Consider the following 15,654-nt stretch of genomic DNA (forward strand, 5'->3'; position numbering starts at 1 on the left):
ACGACGTTTTTGCCCGGACGGGTCCTAAGGTTTCCCTGGCACGTGGAAGGAGGTAGGGGATGGCTACCACTGACACCCTTCAGGAAGGAATGGTGGCCCCCGCTGGTGTCACCACATCGGAGCCGGATGAACCGGCAAGGATTTCTCCCGCACTCCACACCCCACCGTCCAACCGGAGCCGACCAGCCAAACCACCGCCAAACACCACGCGCCAGTACGGTTGCGCCATCATCCATGCAGTCTCACTGCGAACACCAACACGAGGCCAAAGAGACCAGAGAGATGCGCCAAACGATGAAGCAGCAACACCGAAATTGAGCGGGAGGAGATCCACCTCCACCGCTGACGTGCGGGGGGCGTGCCTTCGTCACCGCCGCGGTCACCAACCGGACACGGCAGCAGGGCATACCAGGCCACCCCTGGCCCAGCCGGGTCCGAAACGGGATCGCTAAGCTCTGTCAAGCATGCTGCAGTGGGCTGGGAACGACGTCGCCAACACCCAACCGCTCGTCGCAGCTCCCCCATCTCCCGAAAGCTCCGCCACAAACCTGCTCCGCCGTTGGCCCGCCTAGGCCCAGATCTGGGCTGGGAGGCCGCCGCCAGATCTCGCCGCAGCGTCACCCCGCCGCCAACGACGACGCCGCCGCCCAGCCGTCCGGCCACACTGCGTTGGGGAGCCCGGACGCCACCTAGAACACCGCCGCCTAGGAGCACCCCCCAGTGCAGCTCCGCCCTGCATCGGAGAGCCACCGAGAAGGAAAGGGCCGGGGGGCCGCCGCCACCAGCGAACCCGGGACCAGACAGGCCGTAGGTGCTAGCGATGACGGCGGAGAGGGGAGGGAGAGAGCGGGGCTGGAGGAAGGGGAGGTAGGCCGCGGCCGGTCGCCCGCGGGGGCGACGCGGTCGCGGGAGCGGAGGGGGCTATTACTAAGATGTACAACAACTCCATTTTCCTCGCTAATTTTTTTATGACCGTAAAAATCCAAACTCCCTCTGTATTGAAGGAACTTGGCTCTCTTCCAATAGCCTTCTCGATACATGCCATGTTAGGGCGTTGGCGACAATGCATGTTGGACCATCACATCGTCGTCGTCCACTGGCTCAAAGCTGTTGTCCGTTGCCGCCAACTGCCACCACCGCCCTCTGCTATGCCACCATCAAATATAGAGAGGGGTATCCAATCAACAAGTGGGTCTCGTATTCATGTTGGTTACTCGGAATGGGATCATCGGGGATCTGCGAAAGCATGTATCCCAAATGTTATTGTGGAGCCTCAATAAGTGGCTATTGATGGAGGTTTATTGATAATTGGTTGGAGATGCTATAAGCTCCCTATTATTGAATCGCTCACTAAAAAACAGAACACAAAACTAGAGCTATTGAGCCGAAAAGCAAGTAAGATCACTCTACATGCGCCTAGTAACTACGTTTGTTGTACTAGAGTACGTCACAAGTTTGAACATTCATAGTTTTCAAATAAAATGTTCAAATTATGTGTTTCAAATGATAATGTTTAGAAAATATTTCTGAATTAAAAATATATATAATTTTTAAAAAGTGTTCAATGAAATTGAAAATCATGAATTCAAAAGGATAGTTCCTAAAAATGTTCAGAAGTTGTAAAAAATCATGATTTCTTAAAAAAATTGTCAAACTAAAAAATGTTCATGGGTTTTAAAATATTCATATATTTGTAAAAATTAGACGAGTACCAAAAAGTGTTCACATGTATTCATATTTTTTGATATAAAAAATTTAATGTATATTTCAAGAATGTTCAACATATATTAAAAACATTCAAAGTCTATTTATGAAAAATCCTTAATGCATACAAATTGTATTTATAAAAGATGATAGTTTAAAAGGCTGAGAGGAATGGATCGGAAGAAACCAACTTCCTAGAACCACAAAAAACTACATTATTAAGGGTAATATGGTCTTTTTATGTGTCATTTAATGACCTCTAGTCCTATTTAGGGACTGAAAACAAGGATCCAAACAAACAGGGCGACAAAGGAGACGCGAAGGAAACCAGACCCGAGCGACCGACGGGCGGAGAGAGGAGACGAAAGCGAGGGGGCGTGACTGCTGACTGGAGCGTGGAGAGGCAAACCCCACCCCGACGAACGCCGACGAACGCCATTGTGAGGTATTCACAGTCTGCCCCCCAAATCCATGCCTCTCTTCCTTCGCTTCATCAATGGAGTCGCAAATCCCGTCTCTCTGCCGCGGATCGCGCGTTTGCCATCCTACTGTTTCTTCGCTTTTCCTTCTGTAGTCGAGGGTTTTTCAGACTTCCAGTTCTTTCCTTTTCACGAAACAGGGGTTTCAGGGTTTTGAGCTGCAAGTTCTTGGCTTCCTTCCGTGATCGATAGAGGGATAAACTGCCTAGCCGTAGCTTTTAATCGACCTGCTCGAGTGTGACTTTTTACTTCTTGTTCTCTCCTTTATTTATTTTCACGGGTAATGATTTTTACATGCCGTGGTAGTAATTATTTTGGACCCAGATTGGCTCTACCTATGAAGATTCTGATCATTATCTTCTTTGCCTACCGTGGTTCTTAGTATTAGTATTTTATATATGATGATGTGCTACTTTTTCATGAGATGTAGTATGGTTTAATCTCACTTGCAGGGGAGAGAGAAGAGGAAGGAGCAGATCTATGGGCAACTGCAGGAGCTCATGTATGTATGTCTGGTCAATCGTGATGTTTGGATTGTGTCTTTTATAAAATTTAGATGCAATTTGCAGCATTAATTCCTTGGCAAAAGTCAAGGTATAAGAACATGAGATCTTACCTCTGAATTGAGGAAGCACTTGCCCTCACCATCATGTTGATATATGAGCAAGATGGCATTTTTTTTAGAATACTTTAGTATTCCCTAAAAGTATTCTGTAAAGAATGAAAGGATAATAAGAAAATTCCAAAAAGGAGAACTAATTAAAAAGATTTGATTTTTATTTTCCCGTCCTCATAGCCTTTCTATCTTTCTAATCTCATTTGAGGTAGTTAGTCTTGATGTCTTGTTGATTAGAAGCAATAACAAGTATCTTCTGCCTTGTTCTACCCTTGATTGGTGACATGAATAACTATTCTGATTGATTAGGGGTCACTTATCACAAATAATTGCATTCAAGAGTTTGATTCATATAATCAGAACATAAACAACTTATATGATGCTGGCCATTCTTGCAGCGATCAATACTTTATCGTGTTTATTTGGAACTGCAACATGCACATGAATATCGCATGTTCTTCTTTCTTTCTTGTCTAATTTTTAGTTATTACACTTGTGCAAATATCAGCTTGTGCACTCCTAGGAAAGGCCCATGTTGTTCCGGATACAGAATGGAGGATTCAGGACTTTGGAAAGACCCATGTTCCTAGTTTTGAATGGAGGATTCAGGACTTCTCGTCACTGCTTAAGACTGGAGCTAAGAGAGCAACATCTGGTGCTTTTCACTGCTCTGGGTATAACTGGTATGCATCATAATTGCAAAACGAACTCTGCAAAATTCATCTATTAGATGTAAATACTACCTAGTTTGTTTTAGTAGAAAAGGTAATTATATGTTAGCCATATACACATTAATTTAGGATGCCATTTACTCACCAATGATGTTTTGATTGATGTAATCAAATTAGGAATCACAATCTCACAAAAAATCAGTCAGACGCGAAAGCTTGATACGGTGCATGAAGTGGAGAAATTAGACTTCGCTCCTACTTCAGTTATGAATCTAGACTGACTGTGGTTTCCTCCCATGATTTCATTTACCAGGTTCCTGCAAGTGATTCCAATGCATAAAGAAGCTGGTTCTGAAACTCCATATGTTGCTCTTCGTCTTGTGCCATCCCAGCTAAGCTTGGTGCCAGGTCACACGGTGCACGCGGTGTATGAGTTGTCAATATACAACCATTCAAAAGGAATGTACTGTGGATGCAAAGGTAGTTTCATGGATGTGTTTTTTCAAGCACATCCAGCCTATTACAGCTAGGATTCCATACTCCGTGGGTCACAAGTTTGAGATATAACCACCATGATGCCATATTACAAGTCAATATTTGTATTTTTGGAATATGATAAAATATTACTTTTACCATGAAGAAGTCGCTTTGTATTTTCTTTGCTGTCAAGTTTGTCTGATTCGAACTACACACACATGTTCTCGTTAAATTTGATAATAATTATTTGGATGTAATTCACTATCTTGATATCTTCTTGCTTTCTGAACTGGGGTGAAAGTTGGTTATGTACTCCCTCCGTCCGAAAATACTTGTCCTAGAAATGTATAAAATGGATGTATCTATAACTAAAATAAGTCTAGATACATCTATTTCTAAGACAAGTATTTCCGGACGGAGGGAGTATTTATATACTTCTATTTATAGTGGGCGTTGGTCATATATTATTTAGTATATTTGCACCTTACGTACAAGTACTTTGGTCTCTAATCTTCTAACCTTTACCTAAAATCAGCTAGCTACAACTTTGATTTCAAGAATACCTACTCGAAGGAGCAGTGCTTGATTCCTCTTCACGAGCTACTGAAATCATCTGCTTTTCTAGTTGATGATAGCTGTGTCTTTGCTGTGGAGATATTAAAGATTGATGTCTCCTCTCCTGAAAAGAAAGCTGTTGTGGTTCAGAAGAAGGCTACCATAGTTCAGAACCTATTTGTCCAGAAGAAGGGATTCGCCAAAGGAACATACACTTGGACCATGAACAATTTCCTTGAATTGGACTTGAAGCACTTTGCCAAATCTCCTACATTTGAAGTTGGCGGACATAAATGGTATATATCTGTTACCAATTAAGCGGTTACATCACAAATGATTTTATATAAATAGTATGCATGTGTTATCCAACATTTTATCTTATATATATCTTTAGCTTACCATGCCTAGTCAGCTTACTAACTTCATAGTGGACTGTGGACAGAAACCACTTGTTTAATGTGCGAACGGACATTAGGCATGGCCAGATTTTTGTGTAAGGTGGTCCTTCAGATATTCCAACTGGATATATTAGCTTGATCTCTAAGCATGCAACTAAAGAACTGTACTTCTGGTATATTTACAGATATATGGTAACACATTCCCAATTTCAATAGAAAAGGGGTTTTGTAATAATGGTGTAGCAAAAATTCAGGAACAAATTTGAAACATTATAGTACTAAAATCTATGTTAGCCTATATAAAATTCCATGGTCATACATTATGCTGTTTAGGAGATTTTTTTCCAGAAATTTTATTCTTATGTATATATTTGGTACCACCGATTCTTTTCTGTGTCGCATATCATCAATTAGTATCTCAAGATTGTTTTTAGGGAACATTGTATTTTCTTGTACTATAGTTATGGTCTGCTTAGCTTTTTTTGTACAATTGTAATGCCATGAAGTCGTGCCCAAAGTTAATGGCTGGCTACACCCAAGCCCAGTCATAACCTTCTAATTTCAATAACTAGCCACATTCTTCAAATACCTTTTCCAGGGTACCTAATTATATTTGAAATGTCACTTTCCATTTTTGTCAACAGGTACATTGGCATGTATCCCCGTGGTGACAAGTACAGCACTGATTGCCTCAGCTTGTACTTATTCCTGGATGCCTCGGATGAGCACCATCTCGAGTCCAAGAAGGTGGTTATAATGACTATGTCCATCTTAGACCAAAAGAATGGGAAACACTTCACTGGGACTTCAGGTTCAACTCTCCTTAGCAAGTATCAGTGCTACTTATATGCGTGATTCAAGCAGCTAGTGTCTGTAACCTCATGATGTTTACAATTGGTTTTACTTTTGTGGCGATGTCAGATCTCTGGGTTTGTGGAGAATCATGGGGATGGCCTAACTTCTTTGGACTAAAGAATTTCAAGGACCCGTCGGGAGGCTATGTTGTAGGATCCAGCTGCATTGTGAAGGCAGATCTCACTATCGTTGGTTCATCCAATGATGGCTAGATCTTTACCGCATGGCCTGATGAAGAGATAATGCCCTTTCATCCTATTATAACTAGACTTAATATATACTCCGTATGAGATAATGTCGTGGTAGCACCGCAGAAAACTTGTGGGATGATCAGTAGTAATGAGCCAGACTTGACAAATAAGATGATTTCACGCATATATTTCTAGGTATATGTATCAGTCAGAAATATGTACTATGTTAGTACTTCACGGAATGATGCCATTAAGGCCCTGTTTGGAACCATCCAGATTATATAATCCAGTTTTTATAATCTATTCTGTCTTCAAACAAGACATATTATGGTGTAGATTATAAAAACTAGATGGATAGACTATTAAAAACTCATAATCTACTCTACACCAGCTAAAATCAGATTATGGATTCCTAATGACTCATTACCCTTGTGAAGTTGGAGATAATTACATTCCTACCACCGTCACCCTCTTCTTTAAAAAAAAAACAGAGGGCGGACAGGTCATTATGCAATGTAAAACCTGGATTATAATTTATATAATCTGACCTCCAAACATGTCCACGTAGATTATTTTTATAAATCAGATTATATAATCTATCTTCATAATCTATTGTCTTAATACATGAATGCTGTATTCAGGTGAACCATGTTATCCCTCGCTTTGTTCTATGTATCATGTTCCCAGTTGATGCATCAGGGTTCCATGAGAGCGAGAGCTATCTTTGCTTTGTCATCTGTCCATTCGATTCCATCCCACTCCCTCCGTCTTAAAATAAATGCCTTAAATTCAGTATAATTTTATATTAAAGCTAATATAAAGTTGAAGCAATTATTTTGGGGCGAAGAATTCGTTATCTCTTAAGCATCTCTGAAAGATCCCTCAAAACCTTTTGAATTAAACCTCAACTAACCGAATCCTCAAACATATAGAGTAACTTATAATTATTTTGAGGAATTAAGCCTTAAAAGTAATCTTTTTCCCTCCTAAATCCTCTCTCTCCTCCAACGCCCAGCAGCACGCAACACCTCCCCGGTGAGTTAACATTAATTAGGCTTTGTTTGAAATCATTCAGATTATATAATTCAGTTTTTATAATCTATTATGTCTTCAAACATGACAATTTATGGTGTAGATTATAAAAACTAGATGGATAAATTATTAAAAACTCATAATATCTATTTTATACCAGCTAAAATCAGATTATGGATTGCTAATGACCCATTACCCTTGTAAAGTTAGAGATAATTACATTCCTACCACCGCCAGACAGGTCATTATGAAATGTAAAACCTGAATTACAGTTTATATAATCTGGTGTCCAAACATGTCTAGGGCCTAAGACACTTAATTAGGGAAATCCCTGGCTGTATTAACCGCCGATGGTTGTTATTTCGGCAACCGTCCTGCCGGTTCACGTACAGACGCCTCTCCAAAATGAGGTGTCCTCTCTATAGTTATATAGGGTATGTAGAATCAGCAACGGAAGAGAGGATACTTCGATCATTTGTTTCATTCTATTTCAATACGTTATCAGCACGCTCTCCATCTGAGCGATTTCGAGATCGAGAAGAACACGAAGGAAGAAACAGTTAAAAGTAAGAAGAAAACCAGTCGCCGACGCCCGAGCAAGCCCATGGCTACAAGGGATCGCTGCGTCTGGATCGAGGCCTCCCACATCGCGGCCACGGGCGTCGCCTCCGCGTGGCTGGCCCGCAGAAGCCTCTGGCGTCCCGCAGAAGCCTCTCCTTCTCGGACGAAGCCACTCCTGCGGTGTGGCTACCGATGGCGCTGGATGCGGTCTTCGCGCCGCAGGACGCGGCCACCTGCGCCACGCCGAGCGCCCGTCCGCCCGGCCGCCTCCCTGCGCCGCGCTCCTCGCCCGGCCGCCTCCCTGTGCCGCGCCCCACGCCCGGCCGCCGCCCGCGCCAGGATATGGCTGCATTCGCTCGCGCTTGACCGTGCCCGCTCACGCCAAGCCGCGCCATGGCCTCGCTGCCCGCCCTTGGTCGTGGTCGCGCAGGACCACGCCGTGGCCGCCTGGCCTTCTCGGTGGTTCCTCCTTAGAGGAAGACGAGGGTCCCTCCCCCCGTCACCGGTGAAGCACCTGCCTTGATAGGGTCAGGACGGAGCAGCGGCGCTTCGAGCACTCCCATGTCGTCCGACAGAAGCAGGCGGGGGAGGTTCAGATCGAAGCCATGGGCGTCTGTGGTTGGTAAAGCATCTGCCATGACGGCCTCCGCATGTGTTGGTCTCGGCCGCATCGCATTCCCGGGGATGGATGCTACTGGGGATTTCTCTGGTCGCTCTCTCTCTCTTACCTGACTTGTTGACCAGGCTAGTGCTATCGATGGTGCCTTAATTGGCCCATGTGCAAGCAAGGGTACGATGCCACCAACACTCCGTTTATTTGCTTAATTTCTTGGAATATTCCATCTTTTAGCAAATCAGTGTTCTAGCAGCACTTCTAGCAGTGATTTATTCCTGTTTTAGACTTCTTAAATTCGGTACATTTATTTTAGTACTGCTTTCTGTTGAGTATTAATGTATTCGAGATTCTAAATTGATGTCATATATTACTACGTTTGTCACATGTCGAGATTAATTGCGTCTATTTGTAATTGAGATTTTTAATCTCTTGCAAATATAAATTCGGCACCTCTACAGTACTGATTTACGATTGAGAATTTCTTCTCTCGCAAAACAATCTTATTACGACTGAGATTAATTTTCCCTTGCAAAATATTAATTCACATTGCTGAATTATCTTGCAGCTTGATACAGGATCATCTCATTTAATTTAAGGTCTATACAATTCAAGTTTTTCACTTGAGCATCAAGTTTGCAACATCATTATTATTCACTATATTAGTAGTGTTTTTCTATTGAGTACCATATGTATTCCAGAATCTATCTATGATGTAATATATTTCCATGTTCTACATTTTCAAATTATATCCACTATTTGCAATTGAGATTTATTTTAAATTTCTTGCAAATATGGATGCAAAATTCAAAGATATTTTTTCAAATTGATGTAGTGGGATCATAAGGTAGTGTGTAGATCTACTGCTTTGCAGATTATCACCACTACTTGTTAAAGCCTACATTTTGTCATTTGACATTATGTTTGCTTTATAAAGTGCTCTCCCACATATTTTACTAAGTCATGACATAAGGCACTACGAGTGAGTATCTACTGATTTCATCAGATTATACTTCCTAGTGCTGGGAGATCTACTCCATTTTAGAGATTATCTTCAAGGTGTCATACTTAGCAATTTGAGATTCACACTAATGGTTTCAAGCTAAGTTCTTGAAATATCTATTAATTTTGCAAAATGCATTACAATGTTAAGCTTGATGGTTTTTAATTTGCCGATAGTAAATTAATTATCTCTGGTTTACCCCTATAAGTAACCGATGGCTAAGTAATTTGAGGCTCTTGCCCTTAATGACCACAACTTACTTAAGCGGTCATGGACATCAAGACTAGTCTTGCATCTCATGGGATAATGCGTGCAATCCAAGCCACGCCACCAGGACGCCAAGGACCTCAAAGGTAAAAGGTTTGAAACTCACTTCAAACCCTCAACCTGACACCATCATGGAAGTCAGTTGTTTGCATGATGTTCTTCTAAACCGAGCAATAAAATGACTATCCAGCTGTCACGGGACCCTATGAGCACGGAGAACATGGAGGTTGGATATGACTCAACTAACATGTTTGAAGACTTCGACTAGTCTCTCAATCTCCTCAGTGGTCAATATAATTAATGTCCATTTATGATGTTGTAATAACAACATAAGTATTGTTTTCATCATATACTAGTAAAAGTACCAGTGCGTTGCACCGGGTTAGATTGTTGATTTCCGGATCATGAATCTTGTATTTGAATCCCCTCCTCTCATGTCCTTCGTCAACATGTAGTTGAACATTGCACCGCTATTGAAGTGCAAGTAGATATCTAAACATACGATAAATCATTATAGCAACTACTCCCTCCGTTTTTAATTATAAGTCTTTAAAAAAATTCTAATAAGGGACTACATACAAAGCAAAATGCAGGATAACTACGAACTAAAACAATAATATAATATATATTAGAAAATGTGCCCGTGCATTGCGACGGGAGACAATAAAATCCTTGCACCTCCCCAACAACGACTCATCCATATTACCACCTATCATCTTCGCGATTGTCGCAGATGATAGATACATTGTCCATTTACTCATGATAAACATGGTCAATCTTAAGGCAATGAGTTTGGTCATCATACTTAAAACGTTGCTCCATCCTGCATTGTATACAATTTCTTTTTTCTCATGATGTGCAATATATGATACAGAAAATTATTGTTGGATACATTTGAATAAAATAACGACTGTCCTACGCGATGAAGCTCGATGGCAACGGCTGGGAAGTCATTAGATTTTCACAGATGATTTCCTATGCCTTCTCCATCCTATCTAAGTCATAAGATATCCCAATTTGTCTGCCTGTGAATTACAACGGTATAAATAGAGTTGATAGTTTGTGTCATATTCGAGGATTTACCAAGTGCAATACTGTGTTGTAACTTCCAACCCGTCGCTTCTGCCTCACATTAGAGAGTCATGCCACCATGTGCAGTGCCGGCTTCGTTTCACGCAGCTTCCACGAAGACAAAATTTGTAAAACCAATCAAGAGAGAAAAATCTGGAGAGAAAGCGGAGCAGAGAATGGATCGATCCTAATTCATAGCAGTCACATGCATCGCAAGCTTAGCTATCAGAGATTTGTCCATCCTTAGAATCAATTGCTAGCCAGATCGAAACACTCGACTCAGATCTGAGATAGGATGTTGGTTTTGACGATGAGCTCTGACATACTCGTGCCCTGGTGGTGGTGCCGGGTTGCGCCGCCGTGCCGGTGACATCGAAGGTCCGGATCGACAACAATCAGGCTCGAGCAGTAGCTCGTCGGGGGCGACGCACAAGGTCTGTTCGTCGCCGCCGGTGAGGATTGGAATGCTGGATCCTTGCGTGGACGAAAAATCGGGCATAGAGTTGCAGACGTCCTCGTACAATAGTAACAAGTCGTCGATAGCGATCGATTTTTCAGGAGATTGTCTGCATTTCTACCGACACGAAATGGCAGCACGAAATGGCAGGCCCATAAATAGGCCGAAACCCGGATGCCCCTCGCGGGAACCCCGCGAAGTTTCCCACCTCCCATCCCCTCTTCTCCCCTCGCGCGGCCGTCAAACCCCGTTGCCGCCGTCAAACCCAACGGCTAACGGCGGCGCGGACGACGCTAATCTGAATATATAATCCCCCACCCCCGCGGCTCTCCTCCCCACACACCAAGAGCAAGAGCGAGAGGATCACTCCTAGAATCACCGGCTAAGCTTAAGCTCCCTCGTGATCTCAAAACCACCTTTTTCCCCCACTTTCCACCTCGTGCTCACCGACGGGGTCCCTCCCAGCCATGGAGACCGTCAGGGTCGCCCCCGCCCCCGCTGCGGTGGCGGTGGCGGAGCAGAAGATGAAGCTTCTCGAGCCGAGGAAGGAGCCCCTCGCTTCCGCCGCCGCCGCCGCCGCTAAGGCGCCGTGCAAGTGGGCGATGAAGAAGAAGCTCTTGGGCGGCGACGCCGGCTACTTCCTCGAGGACGTGCCCCACCTCACCGACTACATGCCCGAGCTCCTGGTGCGTGCCTGAGCCCCCGTGCTCCTCCTGCCGTCCCCCGCTTCTCGATCGGCCGCCTTAGTCCGGTTGATTTCCCGTCGCGGCCTCGCGGGGATCATTAGCTCGGAGCCACTTCCTTAGCTCCTGCGATGGGACGCCTGACCCATTCCTTGGTCCTGTCCACGCCGACGGCAAGCGACGGTGCGACGGATGGCCGGAGACGGGTTCCCGCGGTGGAGGAGCTGATGGATAAGACACAACAGTGAAACTGGGTGTCGATGGGGAGGGGGCTGTAAAACTGAATCGTTTTTTCCACTCAAATCAGGAGTGCGGGTTGAATGCACAAAACATCAGGGACTTTTTTGCAAAATTACCACGACGGACGCGACGGACGACAGAAGCAATACGTGGTTTATTATTAGGGAGAGATTGTATCAACACTTTGGTACAAATACATTTGTGTGTACTATATATATCTGATAGTGATTTTCATATCAGAATCTTCATGCCTATGTGTAGATTTCCACGGGAGCCAATCTGATGAAAGATGATATGTGTCTTGTGGACATATGCACCACAAACTCTATACTCAGGGAAGTCCAATGTTTCCACATTGAGAGAAAGGAGATATTTTAAAATCGCTAGACGCGATGAGTTATTTGTTGGCTCAACTCGAGTCATATTTACTATCCATGTGGGTACTCGAGTAACATCAGGATGCTTTATTGCTTCCCGATTTAACTCGTACCCTACAAAACTATAGAGGTATCCGTAAAAATACTTTCCATAACGAAACTTATGATGACAACAAAGAGAACTAACGTCTCTTTACCATATGAAACAAATATGCCAAGCACATTCTCTATACATCATCTGGATTGTACTACACATACTACAAAACCTGTAGCACATGTTGCGTACGGGGTGGTTTTCTAGAGTGTCTTTTGCATGACAAACATGGCATTCCCACCTTGGTCATCATTGAACCGAAACTATCAGCAATTCCAATAGTTTATGATTATTATGATGCTAAATTCTAACAACATTTGGATTTTATGTGCACTACATGTGAGACAGGGAAGCTAATTTTAAGGCTCGCGCACCTTAAAATCTACGTTGAACCTCTCAGACTCCTTGAATGCATCAAATTGAAGTAAGTGGCTCTTCCCATCCATTGACTAGACTATTTAGGTATTCCGTGGTCCTAAAATACATATCTACATGGTGGTCTTGAGTGTGTGCTTTATTCACATGAAACCATTGGCTCATTATCCTGACATCAATTTCAAGCAAATTGAATGGATAACATTGCAGAATTCTCCTTGAGTGCCTTCTCTATGGCCCTTGGATTGAAGTTTAACAATTTATCCGTCTAGATTCAAAATGGTTTAGTAGAATCCTTTATCCAAAGAATTAATCTCATTGCATTATCTTTACTTTGAAATTGCAACTTACCAACTTTACACTAGAGTCATGCAGTTTTACATGCTCATGACAGAACTGCATAATATTATTACCCTCTATATTTGATACATGGAAATCTACCAAGTATTTCCCATATGCGTAATTCGGTTGCTTACCGATATCACTAGCGAGCATACATCATTGGCCCCTCAACATATAGTTGGGATCTATGTGAGGAATCAGTGTATTACTGTCAATACCTCAAAGCCCTTGCACGGGATTTATTCAAGGTGAGTGCGTTGATTCAATGAGGAATATTTCCACGCATTAAAGGGAGAATTCAAGTACCATAAAGAATGCCAGGAAATTAGTGGAATGTTCAACATATTTCTGCCTCAAATCCACGTACTCAAAGGTCTGAACCATGCGTTTAGAAGATTTGCAGCACATTGCAAAAAATGAGCCGTATTCATTTACTGCCAATAAAAGTGTCACCCAATCCTACAATCCTGCAAAAGTACGCCTCAAAGAGTGGAGGTACCAACAAAAACCACCCCACTCCCCGTTCGATGCAACACGAGAGATGTATGGCAAAAGTGCATGAGGATTCAGCTTCTTGCAAGCAAGGATATCAAGGCCTATGAATCAATAAATGCAAGTCAACTTCACATTGACAAACACCTAATGGGTAGCATACCTAGTGGATGGGAAACCTCCACCAACCCAGGTCATAGTGCACACAATGACGGGGACATAGGAATACCCGACTGAGTCGCATTGGGAAATCGCGAGTGGTCACCACGGGTAACGACATTTTCATCAACTATATATTGGTATATAGATTCTAGAGAAACATATAAACCAAAAGTCTACAATTGTACATACATTTATCAACTAGATTGTAAAAAACCTTTCAAATGATTCAGATCCAAAGACCATGGCCATGGCATAGTGTGAACAACACTCGAATTGAACTCAAGCAAAGGTTATAATCTAGGTAGAAATGATCTTGCTCAATAATGGAAAGGTATTCATAAGCAATGCCTACACCGGTTTTCTTCTGGAAATAGAATTGAGAACAACGAGGTGGTGAAACAAAGAGCAAGTATTGTAGCAGAAGGGTTCATGCAAATACCCAACTATTCTCCACACGTGGAATATCTTTCTCATAACTTATATCATTTGGAAGTACAAAACCATCTATCTCTGCAGTTGATAGATGTAGTGATCACATATCCATGTGGATCACCAGATTCAGACATATATGATTGATTCGGATGGAATCTCACTTCTGAATCAAAATGCAAAATGCAACATACATTGTGTAAAAATCAGTAAGTCACCATACGACTTATTGTTGTTGGCACAAATGGTACAACCAACGTAGTGAGTTCCTTATGCATAAGGATTACTCCTACAACTTGAGCACCTTCATTCATACATTATGGTATACTATGTTGTATATATCCAAAATATATTATAGAAATTCATTGTGGACAAATCTTATCCATCCATAATTCTCATGGTAGTTCATTCTCTAGATGTAGAGAAAGATCTATTTAGACCGAGAGATGATGGAAATGAGATATTGGGACTCAACGTTCCATAATGCCATTGGATCCACCAAACACAATTGGTTGGGACTCAAGAATATCTATCGATATCTCCAAAGGCATCAAACATCCTGTCCTGGTTTTTCAGTTTTAGAGAAATCTAAACACCAATACCATTGGATACGTTGATCAAACCCCCTCTATATCAGATCATAGACAAGCTTAGTATTCCTACTAGGTGTAGTAGTCATTCCATAACCATGTTTGAAACAGACCTCATGGCTACTGATACGTCCCAAACGTATCTATAATTTCTGCTTGTTCCATGATATTTTGGGTGACATTGTTATATGTTTTGCTACACTTTTATATCATTTTACACATATTTGGACTAACCTACTAACTCAGTGCACCCAGTGTCGGTTTCTGTCTGCTGATGTCTATTTTGCAGGGCCTTTTTCCCAAATTTCTGAAGTGTGAAAAAATCCAGAATATATATATATATAATCAGCGAAACAGAAGCTTCCCGATCACCGAAGATGGGCCAGAGGGGAGCCAGGGGCTGCCCAGACGACCTGCTAGCGCGGCCAGGCCCTAGGCCGCGCGAGGAGGCCGCCTGGGTGGGCCCCACCTCCTCTGGTGCCTTTTTGGGCCTATATTTAGAGTCCGGAGAGGAAACCCTTCCACAACTTCCAGAATCGTGAATTTCTCCATCATTCTGCCGCCGCAGCGCTTCCGAGATCGGGAGCGTCAGGAGACCTCTTCCAGGCACCCTGCCGGAGGGAGGATTGACCTCCGGGCGCTTCTCCACCGCCATGGACGCTTCTCGGAAGTGTCGTGAGTAGTCCTCCTTGGACCATGGGTCCATGACCAGTAGCTATGTGATGTCTTTTCTCCAATCTTGTGCTTCAATGATTAGTCCTTGTGAGTTGCCCTACATGATCAAGACATCTATGTAATTCTCTTGCTATTGCTATGCTCGGTTTTGTTGGGATCCGATGGATTATGAGATTATGTTCAGATTGTTATGAGTTATATATTTGATTATCCCTTTATATTATGTTCCTTAGTGACTCATGCAT

General features: G+C 42.8%; 1 protein-coding gene across 1 annotated transcript; it reads left to right on the plus strand.

The window, feature by feature from the left end:
* The first annotated feature begins 2,002 nt into the window (after nt 1-2,002).
* On the plus strand, nt 2,003-6,214 carry LOC123409769. The gene is made up of 7 exons (XM_045102638.1): nt 2,003-2,149; nt 2,636-2,685; nt 3,308-3,482; nt 3,784-3,950; nt 4,483-4,798; nt 5,545-5,711; nt 5,822-6,214. Exons 2-7 carry the CDS (start codon nt 2,664-2,666, stop codon nt 5,965-5,967), a joined length of 993 nt encoding a protein of 330 aa, XP_044958573.1. The 5' UTR covers nt 2,003-2,149; nt 2,636-2,663; the 3' UTR covers nt 5,968-6,214.
* Nucleotides 6,215-15,654: the final 9,440 nt, after the last annotated feature.

The sequence above is a fragment of the Hordeum vulgare genome, chromosome 1H (genome assembly GCF_904849725.1).
Source record: "Hordeum vulgare subsp. vulgare chromosome 1H, MorexV3_pseudomolecules_assembly, whole genome shotgun sequence".
NCBI classification, from domain to species: domain Eukaryota; kingdom Viridiplantae; phylum Streptophyta; class Magnoliopsida; order Poales; family Poaceae; genus Hordeum; species Hordeum vulgare.